Below are 11,409 nucleotides of genomic sequence, written 5' to 3' on the forward strand. Positions count from 1 at the left end.
ATATTATTTCCTTCAGACTTATTCTCAATTTCAGCAGTAGTCAATACTCACTTACAACACCACTCATTGGAGATATATTAGAGTTATTCCAAGGAGCCAAGTATTTCACCACTCTGGACTTTCTGATGGGCTTCAATCAAATCTTTGTCACAGAAGATATAATTCCAAAACTCATAATGGCAACCCCATAGAGAAATATTTTGTATAAAGTCATGTTATTTATAATAATCATTGGGTCAGTTATGTTTTCATGCACAATATACTTAGTTATGTCCAAACTGTTGGCATTTGTTTTCATCTGCATTGCAAATCTCATACAGTTAAAGCTCGATTTAGTAATATTTGATTTAGTAATAATCGTGATTTAGTAATATTTTTTTAAAACTTTTATTCGCAGTCACATAGAGCAAATCTACAATATTGTTAAAAAACATATGCAGAGTAAGAAAAAATCCATTTGATTTAGTATTAGTAATACAATTTGGCTTCTCCCAAAAGTATTTGTGGTATTTCAGGTACGAAACAATAGAAAAATAAAATATTTGATAATAGAGACATATCGAAATACTTTGAGACTGTATATCAGTTTTCTTTATTCATAAATAAAAAGTGTCCCTTTTTATAAGAAAACACAATCTGCTCTTGTCATTACGTCTTAGTTTCTTAAGGCTTTCTTCCTTTACTATATTTGGTTATTAGAGTGTATTTACTGCTTAACTAGTGTCGGTGTTACAATTATGACATCAAGTCATAAATCGTACTTCTTTAGCTCTTAGCTATTCTTTTCTCTTTTACACTAAAGCTTTAGTACTTTCTACTAATTTAGCTCCATATCGCTATGACACAGTTTACCCAGCAGTATGATATAATTATCTTAGCAATCTTTAAAATATTATCTACAGTACTAACTGTAATAATTATTGATCTGATTACTTAATTGTTTATATATATTTTATACTGACAAGATGATAGCTACTATGCTATCCCAATATGAATATGTTCTTATATGTGATAAATCCAACATCCAAGTGTCTGGATCACCACAGTATTATTAAATCAAGCTTTGACTGTAGTGTTTTTGAGATCATGGATGAAACACTTACAGAATATAAGACAGATATTTGAGAAATTAAGAACAGTCTGTATGAAACTAAAACAAAGCAAATGCTTTTTTGCTAGACATGAAGTAGATGTACTGGGATCCATCATAACTGAAGAAGGAATTAGTTCTCTCACTAGAAAGATCAACAAGGTATAGAATTTCTTGACTCCCAGAAACAAGACTGATATAAGAGCCTTTGTTAATTTAGTGAGCTATTGTCAAAGACATGTTCAGAGCTTTGGAGAGTTGGTCAAGCCTCTAAATACACTTCTGAAGCACAAAGCATCATTTGTGTGAAACTGAATCAAACAAGAGATCTTCAACTGACTCAAGCAAGCTCTATGCAATGCATGCATTTTTAAGTATCCAGATCCAACAATATCATATATGTGATACACTGATATCACTGAAGCAGACATAAGTGTTTTACTCGCCTAAGAAGATCCATACCTGAAAGGAGTGAAAAGGCTAGTAGGTTTTCTATCCAGAAAACTTCAAGAAGCAGAAATCATTTACTTTACTATCCAAAAGAAATTGTTAGTAGTCATCTGTAGCTTGAAAAAAGCTAAGAAAGTATCTATTAGACAAGCAGTTTGTGTTATGCACTGATAATATAGCAGTCTAATATCTATTCTTAAAATCCAAATCAAGCTTCAGACTCTAGTTTTATGTCATAAATATCCAAAAATTCATTTTCAAGGTACAATATATATGATATAATCAGAGATAATTATTAAAGTTGTTTAATTTATTTCAGTTTTCTCTTGAGAAAACTCCAATAGTAATATGTACACTTTTTATATATGATAAACTAAAAATTTTAAAGGCATAAAGAGAAAAAGAAGTCATGTTATCTTATATTTTGTTATTAGAAAGCATATTTAAATTTCATTAGTAATAATCATATATACTTTTTTCAATGCTATAAAAAAAGTCTGTCTCCACTTTAGATCTACTATTATGTCCCAACTTTGAAGGTATATTATCTTTTATCTAGAAAAGTCAAAACAAATCTGAATTATGAAAACATATGTAATAATTATATCTATTATTTCTAAAGTCTAGCTTTATAATAACATGATTTTTTGCAAAAGTCAGATATGTTTGAAAAAGTGCAAAAAACTTAGATGATTATCTTCAATTGCATCATACTGGGCAAGCTCAATATAGTAGCAGACGTTCTCTCTTAATAATTTTACATCAAAGTTGAGTTTAACAAAGTGGAGAAGATATTCAATGATGTATTTCCAATGTTGTAATTGTTTGAGATTATGAAGGAAGTAAAAGATTTGTGATGAGGAGATAAAGATTTGTGAGAACTTCTGTAAAGTTTGTTTAATAAACAAATTAGTTGTATAAAAATCTGACAAAGTTTCTACACTGAGCTACTATTGCTGTTTATATTATTTTGAATCCAAAAAATTATATGACTGGTGTCAGATAATAGATTCTATCTGAGTCCTAATCAAAGCAACGTGATATTGGGATAATTAATGTGTGATTAAGTATATAATTGTGTGTATGTGGCTCTTTCCACTACTATTCTGAAACCATTTGAGACCAAAAACCTCTCCAACACAAGCTCATCTACACCATTGCAACCCTCATTCACACCAATCTCCCTCTCTTTGCCACCTCTTTACTCATAGGCAGCTACTCAGAATGCACTTCCACTTCTCAAAAAGAAACTTCATGTTATCTTCAGCTCTGTGAATAATATAATCTCACGTATCTGGCGTATAGGGTTCTCTAAGTTTTCAGTTTTTTTCACCATCCCACCCAAAGCCTCACCCAAGTTTGACCCTTTCTGGAGAACTCTTCTCTCAGCTTATTCTCACGAGGTTTACATGGGCATCACTCTTGGCTCACGCTCTTCCTCTGATACATGCGAACTCCATCTACCTACCATTGCTGACTGCAAGCAAGTGTGCTCTCAACCTTTGGTAGTTGGCAATTTGTTTTTTCTCACTCAAGCTGCTGTTCCCATTGGCACAATTGTTTGCCGTGTTTTCCTAACCAAGCTTCCTCGTGTTCCTTATTATGACCTGGCTACACAACTCGCCAAATGTATGTCTCTTTTTGGCAAAGTGCGGAAGATCGCCATTCATGAATCATATGGGTTTTTTGACGGTTCTGGCTATGTTGTTCTCGCCAATACACTTACCAACGATGTGCCATCAGATTCTCTGACATACCAAATTGCATATGACGATACGCAAAAGATTCTTGGTAAGTGGCCTTCCATGGGCTCCCACTGCACCTACTGTAAGGAAATGGGGCACGACGTCGCAAAATGCACCAAACGCCCAGCCGAAACCCGAACGTGTTTTGGATGCAACAAGACCGGTCACTTACAAGCCAATTGTCCATACATTACCGATCCTTCCAAGACATCCAAGACGTCCAACAAGCGCTCCCGCCACCCCAACCGCAATTCGAAGCTCGATCGCCCCATCATTGCGCCCAAGCCTTTGATTCCCACTGAGCTCTCACTCATCTACGGAGGATCGGAGGCCTCCAAGCACAACCCTCGTCAACCTGCTTTACGTGAGTTGTCTAAGCTGTCTCCCACAAAGACCACCTTTACTCTACCGACACCAACTGAGACGCCCACGTCCTCCGGCCCTCGTCCTCGAAGCCGTTCTGTCGACACCCCCACGCGTGGCTGGGACAAAGAGATAGACGACAGAATGATAACTAATCTCATGGATAGAGATGAGGCTCGGGCTCTCCGACTCCAGTCTGCCTCTCGCCACACTCATCTCCGTTTTTCCCGGCCGGCACGTCCAACAGGCCGCAATACATCTCTCTCTCCTCCTCGCTTTACTCACCCACAAACCACAAAAGCCCTCGGCGCAGAGGCCAACATTAACCAATGATTAAAATAGGCACTATGAACTGTAGGGGTCTACCCAAAGTTGGACACCCTGAATCACGCTCCTTTTTCATACGCCATTTACGCTCGCAGGGAATCGATATTTTAGCCCTGCAAGAAACCCATGCCTCATCATCTATGCTTCAATCTACCTTTGACCAACAATTTCGGTCCTCTTCATCATTATGGTCTCCACACTGCGGTGTTGTATGCCTTTCCCCTCACATTATCTTCACTGATCCTCTATTTAGCCCATGTGGCAGGTGTATCACGACAACTATCACGCATGTGGATAATAATTTTTCGCCCTTCAGGATAGGCGTCATCTATGCGCCTGCTTCCCAAACTCCACGTTATCGTTTTCTTGCCTCTTTACTGTCCACTCCTGACCTCATCCCTCCCAATCCTTCAAACTTTATTCTATTGGGCGATTTTAACCATGCAATTCACTCACACTATGCTCTCGGACGTCGTGCTCCAGCTGACTGGCTACAGTTTATAGATACCAATATGACTGACTGTATCACTCCTCGTGGCCAGCACCCGCAGCCTACGTTCCACCGAGCCCTGTCTTCCACCACCATTGACTACATCCTTGCGTCCTCAGACCTTCACCCTCGCACTACAGACCCACAAGTGAGCTATATTCACCAGAAATGGTCTGATCATTGTCTGGTTGCAGTCAGTCTGTCCCTCCCTTCAACCAAGTCTTCTGGTAAGGGACTTTGGCGTGCTAACCCTCGCCTAGCACAATCACTTTCGTTCCGTACCGATCTCAACACTCTTCTCTCCACCCTCGTTCCTGCCCTTCGCGCTGATCTTTCTCCTCAAGCCCAATGGGATGCGATTAAGCTCGAAGTCATTCGTTTCGTTAAATGTTTCTCTCGCCACCTTCGCCCCTCTCTGAACGACCTGGAAACACGCCTACAAAAACGACGGGACCGACTCATTCACCGTTTCCGCCACCAACCCGCCCAGAACTTCCAACTCCCAATTGTGGAACGATTGTTGCAGCAAGTCCAACTTGAACGGGTCGAGATTATGGCTCTCAAGGCCGGGAAACACTGGCGGGAAAAGGGTGAGACTTCTGCAGGATACCTCAAACGCACTATCGCCATTCGCCAATCCCGCAAAGCCGTTGCAAGCCTCTGTCACCCTGTTACAAACGACATTTGCACCACACCCGACGCCATGACTGAGGCCGCAGCAGTCTTCTATGAAGGCTTGTACACCCCTGATCCTATAGACCACTCTGCTGTGGATGAGCTGCTCTCTCATTTGCCTTCAGATCTCCATTTGCCAGAACTTGCACAGGACTATATGACTCGGCCATTCGCTCTCGACACAATTCGGTCAGGCGCTGCCCGCTCTCCCAGCTCTAGTAGCCCGGGCCCAGATGGTTTGCCATATGAGATTCTCTGCCTCATTCTCGCCCATCCCGTGTGTGGCGACCTCGTTTCCTGGATATATAACGATGCCTTGTCGAAGGGAATCTTTCCTCCTTCTTGGCAGTCCACTTGTGTCTGCTTGTTGCCAAAAAAAGGCGATCTCAGTTCTCTGAAGAACTGGCGTCCCATCGCCTTGATTAATACCGATGCAAAAGTGTTTACCCGTCTCATGAATGCTCGTATGATTTCTGCTGTTACCACACTTATCACCCCGTATCAAACTGGTTTTGTTCAGGGTAGATTTATAGCTGATAATGGAATTCTGACTCGTTTGGTCATGGCACAAGCCGCGAAGGATGGATCCTCAGGGATTGGCTTGCTCTTGGACCAGGAAAAGGCTTATGACCGAGTACACCCAGAGTATTTTCGTCGAGTGCTCGCTCATTTCCGCTTCCCTCCTTCCATCGTTAATTCTGTCTCTTCTCTATTTTTCTCTACGCAGCTACAGATTAATGTCAATTACTTTTTCTTGTGCTCTCTTATGCAAGCCCGTGGTGTATGACAAGGGGATCTTCTCTTGCCATTCTCTTCGACGTACCTTTTGAGTCTTTGCTTCACTGCGTAATACACAATCCTCTGTTCTTCAGTGTCCTCCCTTCTGTCCCTCCCACTTTTCCCTCTTTACCTCCTGTCCAACTGCTGGCTTATGCCAATGACCTGCTGATGTTTCTTCTGGACATGGATCACATGTCTCAACTTCACCATCTCAACACATATGCTGTTGCATCTAACACTCACATAAACATGTACAAGACTCAAACCTTCTCCCTTTTGGGATCGCCACTCTCCAACTGGAATACTTTTCTTCATGCATATGATGTTACTGACGGGCATGATTGTATGTCACGTACATCTCTCCAATATTTTGGTTTTCCATTATTTTCCTCTATTACTCAACAGGGCTTTTACAGGACTACCCTCCTGTCAAAAGTTGACATTTTGCAGCATTCATGGAGCACGATCTCTTTTCTTTTGTGGGTGGGCAACCATCATGAATTCTTTTGTACTTTCTCAACTATAGCACGTTCTTCGTGTGGTTTAGTTCCCTTCCACCTTCCTTGACTGAGTTTGCTCCATTGTGTGTGAGTTCTTCTGTGTCAACTCTTTTCCTCCCATTGCTTTTGACACTCTCTGCTTGCCCCGACTACAGGGTGGTCTTTATATCTTGGATCCTGAGATACAGCAATGTGTTCTTCAACTTCGCTGGCTGAACCCCTTTATTTCTAATCCTCTACTGCCTCACGGTATTTTTCTTCAATGGTTCTTCACTCTCCTTCGTTTTAACGTCCCTATCATTGATCCTCTTCTTCCCTTATTCTTTCTGGACTGTTGTTCTCGCAAAAATCCAACCCTTAATTGTAAGGAACATCCAATTGGTCTCAGTCATTGGACCAATCAGAATCCCTTCCAACCATATTGTTATGTGACCAATCAAATCAATGCATCCATTTCCTTAGAGAGAACACTCATAGCACCAATCACATAATTATCCCTCACAATTAGCAGACATAAATATTTGTATAAATACTTGTAGAGCTTGATCATAGAAAGATCAAGCAAACAACTTCTTTAATAAAGGAATCTATCTATATTTCTCTCTCTGTTTTCTCTGTCCTTGTCTCTGTTCAGATCGGTTCCTGACATTAATTCCCTGCTGCATCTGGTTCTGAAAGCTATAGATACTCTTTCCCAAACTTTGACAGAGTGATGTTCAACCTTTCCAGTTGTCTCATCCTGCCTTTGTCTTCTATGATATCCAGTCTGCCCTCTCACCCTCTGTATCAACCTGCTTGGCATTATTTGCTAGTCTACTATCTATATCAAACTGAGTCCAATTTGAAGATACTCATACCCATTGCTCCCTCTCGTTCTCTACCCTGTTCTATCGCACTTAATCTTATTCTAAACTGAACTTGCGATCATACAATAGTCTTGCATCCTATTCTCTTTTGAGCATGCATTCCTTCTTTTGTACTGGCATTCTAACAGCCAGATCTTCCTATTTGTGATGGGTCATTCATTGATCTCCAGCCACTTATGTCAGCACAACTTCTTGGTCAGACCTTGTCTCGGCTCACCACGTGCTTGTTGTATCCAACATAATCATAGATTCAAATAGAGTGCACAGACAATAAGATAAAGACATATTGAATAAGCGACCAGTATCAATTATACATTATTTCCCACACTATCATTAAATAAAGGATATATCAGTAACAAGGTCACACACCTTAGTCAACATCACTAATCACTCAAACAAGAGCGTGGGTAATAACTTAACAATATATTATCTATGATATAAGAAAAACAGATATCACATTATATACTCATATTATTATCTCAAATACATATGCAATGTCTATATAAACTCACATAGCAAATAGCAGTAGAAGATCATTTCTCTTTTCATCAATAAACAAAGTCTCACTATACTTTTTGTCTACACTTTGTTTTTCTTTCTTTTTAAAAATATAACAGTGCTCTTACTGATCTGCCTGCTCCCATCAACTGTCTGATGCTCGTCCCATCTACTCTTCTCTCATCCCACAACAACATTGCTCCTTCTGGTCTTTTACCCTCCCTCACTGAGCTTGGAATATCTGGTTTTGCAGTTTGCCCAATAAGCTTTTGTGCTGATCACTTCTGTACCGTATTATGCCACCCACTATCTCTTTTCCTCTCTGCACTATTTGTCAGGTGTCCATTGAGATAAAGAACATTTTCTTTTTGCTTGCCTGTTGAAATCTGCTGTGTAGACAGGCATTTGGTTGGAACTCTTTGACACTGTCCTCTGCCCTCTGTCCTCTCAAGCGCTTTCCAATCCTTTGTTCCCTCCCCCCCCCCATACTTAACCCTGCAATATTTGCTTCCTCCATCTTTGGCATAACTAGCTTGATTATTTGGTATTACCACTAGTCTTTCTACTTTAACTCTGTCCCTTTCCTTCCCTCTGCTGTACTCCACACTGCATGCAGCTCAATTTCGCGTCTCTTCTCTGAACTAGAGCTGGACTCTCCATAACTTCATTTTTTTAAAAAAAAACAACTATAAAATTAAAAAGTCAAAAACATTATATAAGCTACAAAACCTTACAAACAAATATTTTAATTTTCTCTTTTTCTATTAAATTAGAGACCTTTAATAAAATCCTGAGCTTTTTTTTTCTGGCTTCATACAAAAAAAAATTGTGTGTAGTCCTAATGAAATAGTAGTATAGAAAGTAAATGTGTTTGTGTGTTATAATTATGCTCATAATAATTTATTGATATCTCTTATATTATGATAATATTTTCATATAAAATATAATTACTATCATACATGATAAATCTGTGTATTAAATAATAAAATAATTAGTATGTTATGTTCAAGCATAAACATTAAAGTTTTGAAATCTTTTCAATTTTATCAAAAAAACTCTGATAGTAAAATATATTCAATTCCCAATATATATAAAAAGAAAATTGAAAAAATAGTATTTTACGTTATGCAAATATTTTTTAAGGACATTGGAATGTATCTGTTACTAGAATGACTCTTTTTTTTCATTTCAATATTTAAAAAAAATAGCTGAAACTTTGCTATTTTCTATTGATACCTCTTAACTTTGAAGGTTCATAAGTTTTTATTTGAGTCTTGTTCTTAGAATTCTTTAAACAAGTGTTATTTGGAAGAGTCTTCCCTATAAAACATGTTTAAGCAATTCGCAATGACTTGTCTGTATCAAAAGTCATGGAACTTTAAAAATTAACTAAGAACTTGGATATTTCTCTTTGAACACATTATAGATATCTTTGACTGGAATAGCTGAGAACTTATATTATTTCCTTCCAATTTATTCTCAATTGTAGCAGTAGTCAACACTCATTTACAACATCTAGCATGGTTAACTGAAGAATGATAATAAGAATATGAAGAGTACTTAGAACAAATCATAGATTATCTGCTTACATCGGTTATGCTGGTCTCAAACAAGCAAGACCAAAAGCACAAAGTTTGGTTTACACCAAGAGAAACTGGTTTGGATCATTGGAGACTGTTCTCTAAAGATCTTTTTGTCTACAGAAAGAAGTAAGATTCTGTAAGAAGTTCATGATGGGCATGAGTATTTTGTGAAAGAAGCTATATAGATCCGCCTATTTCAGAAATATTGGTGGCCAGGAGTATATCAAGAGACCAAAGACTATGTCAAGAGTTGCCCAGAATGACAAATCTATAGTATAGCAGGAGTAGAGAAATGAGCAGCAATGTCTGTACTGCTAAATCATATCTTTGAGTGATAGAGAATTGACTATGTAGATCCATCCCCAGAGACAGAAGAAGGTCATTGATATATCATTGTACCAGTAAAATATTATATCAATTGGCCTATAGCTAAAGCTAGGAATAGAACTAGTGCCAAGCAGGCTGCACTTTTTCTATATTAAGAAATCTTTTGTCAGTTTGGACTGCCAATGATTTTATTGAAGGACTGAGGGCAACACTTCAATAATGAGCTGTTGGCAAAGTTTCTAGTCTTGATGAATACTAAACATGTGTTTGCCGCGCCATATCATCTATAGAAGAGCAGACTAGTAGAGAAATTTGATGAGATACTCATCAATGGTATTAAGAAATTAACTATTCAGAAACTCAGAGATTAGAATCTATATATCTACCAAGTACTATACTCATACAGAACAAAAGTCTATGCTACTTTGGGCATTACACCATTTGAATTAATGTATGGTACACCCCCAAGACATCTCCTGAATGATATACTTCAAAAGTTGAGATAGAGGCTAGGTAGTAAGAGGATATTAGCTCCAAGAGAAGGAAGGATGAGAGAGAAAGAATATCACATCACTAATATTGAGGGCCTCACTCAGAGACAAGACATGGGTGCTGGAATATTTCAAGAAAATCAAATCATAAAAAAGAATAATCAAAAGAAGTATAGACTGGACGTTTCTTACAAATCCAAAGTTTGAAAGGTGTTAGTTGCCTTTGAAAATATAATCTATGCATTAGTCAGCAAGAAGGGGAATATGGCTAAGTGCAGATAAGTGCTGCTACACTTCGTTTATTTCATACAAGAAGATAACACATACAGTGTGATAGGCAGGGGATGTGATATTTCAGATATGAACAATAGAAAAATAATAAATTTGATAATAGAGATGTATAGAAATACTTTGAGACTGTATATAAGTTGTCCTTTATTCATAAATAAAAAAGTGTCTCTTTTTATAAGAAAACACAATCTGCTCTTGTCATTACGTCTTAGTTTCTTAAGGCTTTCTTCCTTTACTATATTTGGTTATTAGAGTGTATTTACTGCTTAACTAGTGTCGGTGTTACAATTTTGACATCAAGTCATAAATTGTACTTCTTTAGCTCTTAGCTATTCTTTTCTCTTTTACACTAAAGCTTTAGTACTTTCTACTAATTTAGCTCCATATCGCTATGACACAGTTTACCCAGCAGTATGATATAATTATCTTAGCAATCTTTAAAATATTATCTACAGTACTAACTGTAATAATTATTGATCTGATTACTTAATTGTTTATATATATTTTATACTGACAAGATGATAGCTACTACGCTATCCCAATATGAATATGTTCTTATATGTGATAAATCCAACATCCAAGTGTCTGAATTACCACAGGGGAGTCTGTGATAATAGTGCAGCCCAAATCATGTGACACATCAAGAACACTTGGATCATGGCAGACTACGTCACCCTCAAAATCAATTAATCTTTCAATGAATAAACATAAATCTTCTTTCCAACATAATACTTTTGAGTAGCTAGCTGGCTTATTATACAGAATTTTTAACACTAGCAAAGCAGTGTCTTAAAAATACACAGTAATTAGCTAAAAATAATATAAGCTTATTGAGAGCTTAATTGATACAAATCAATACACTTCTCTAAAACATAGCAAACAATATAATATAAAAATGTTATTCTAAAAAGATAGTAACAACATAAACTTATA

At 37.7% G+C, this 11,409-nt stretch overlaps 4 protein-coding genes across 4 annotated transcripts; all 4 read left to right on the forward strand.

The window, feature by feature from the left end:
• Nucleotides 1–269: 269 nt before the first annotated feature.
• On the forward strand, nt 270–1,055 carry PHYBLDRAFT_74201 (hypothetical protein; the record flags this gene model as incomplete). The annotated part of the gene is made up of 5 exons (XM_018443002.1): nt 270–367; nt 398–441; nt 700–747; nt 803–858; nt 966–1,055. 5 exons carry the CDS (start codon nt 270–272, stop codon nt 1,053–1,055), a joined length of 336 nt encoding a protein of 111 aa, XP_018284941.1.
• Nucleotides 1,056–1,090: 35 nt separating this feature from the next.
• On the forward strand, nt 1,091–1,258 carry PHYBLDRAFT_27132 (hypothetical protein; the record flags this gene model as incomplete). Its single annotated transcript, XM_018439905.1, has 1 exon — nt 1,091–1,258. The coding sequence occupies one exon, from the start codon at nt 1,091–1,093 to the stop codon at nt 1,256–1,258; it is 168 nt and encodes a 55-aa protein (XP_018284942.1).
• Nucleotides 1,259–2,373: 1,115 nt separating this feature from the next.
• Nucleotides 2,374–3,981, forward strand: PHYBLDRAFT_151844 (CCHC-type zinc finger transcription factor; the record flags this gene model as incomplete). The annotated part of the gene is made up of 2 exons (XM_018432760.1): nt 2,374–2,382; nt 2,752–3,981. The coding sequence occupies 2 exons, from the start codon at nt 2,374–2,376 to the stop codon at nt 3,979–3,981; spliced, it is 1,239 nt and encodes a 412-aa protein (XP_018284943.1).
• Nucleotides 3,982–9,380: 5,399 nt separating this feature from the next.
• Nucleotides 9,381–11,087, forward strand: PHYBLDRAFT_174619 (hypothetical protein; the record flags this gene model as incomplete). Its single annotated transcript, XM_018437293.1, has 4 exons — nt 9,381–9,493; nt 10,101–10,150; nt 10,832–10,887; nt 10,995–11,087. The coding sequence occupies 4 exons, from the start codon at nt 9,381–9,383 to the stop codon at nt 11,085–11,087; spliced, it is 312 nt and encodes a 103-aa protein (XP_018284944.1).
• Between the last annotated feature and the right edge of the window lie 322 nt (nt 11,088–11,409).

Source organism: Phycomyces blakesleeanus, assembly GCF_001638985.1.
Source record: "Phycomyces blakesleeanus NRRL 1555(-) unplaced genomic scaffold PHYBLscaffold_32, whole genome shotgun sequence".
In the NCBI taxonomy this organism is placed as follows: Eukaryota; Fungi; Mucoromycota; class Mucoromycetes; order Mucorales; family Phycomycetaceae; genus Phycomyces; species Phycomyces blakesleeanus.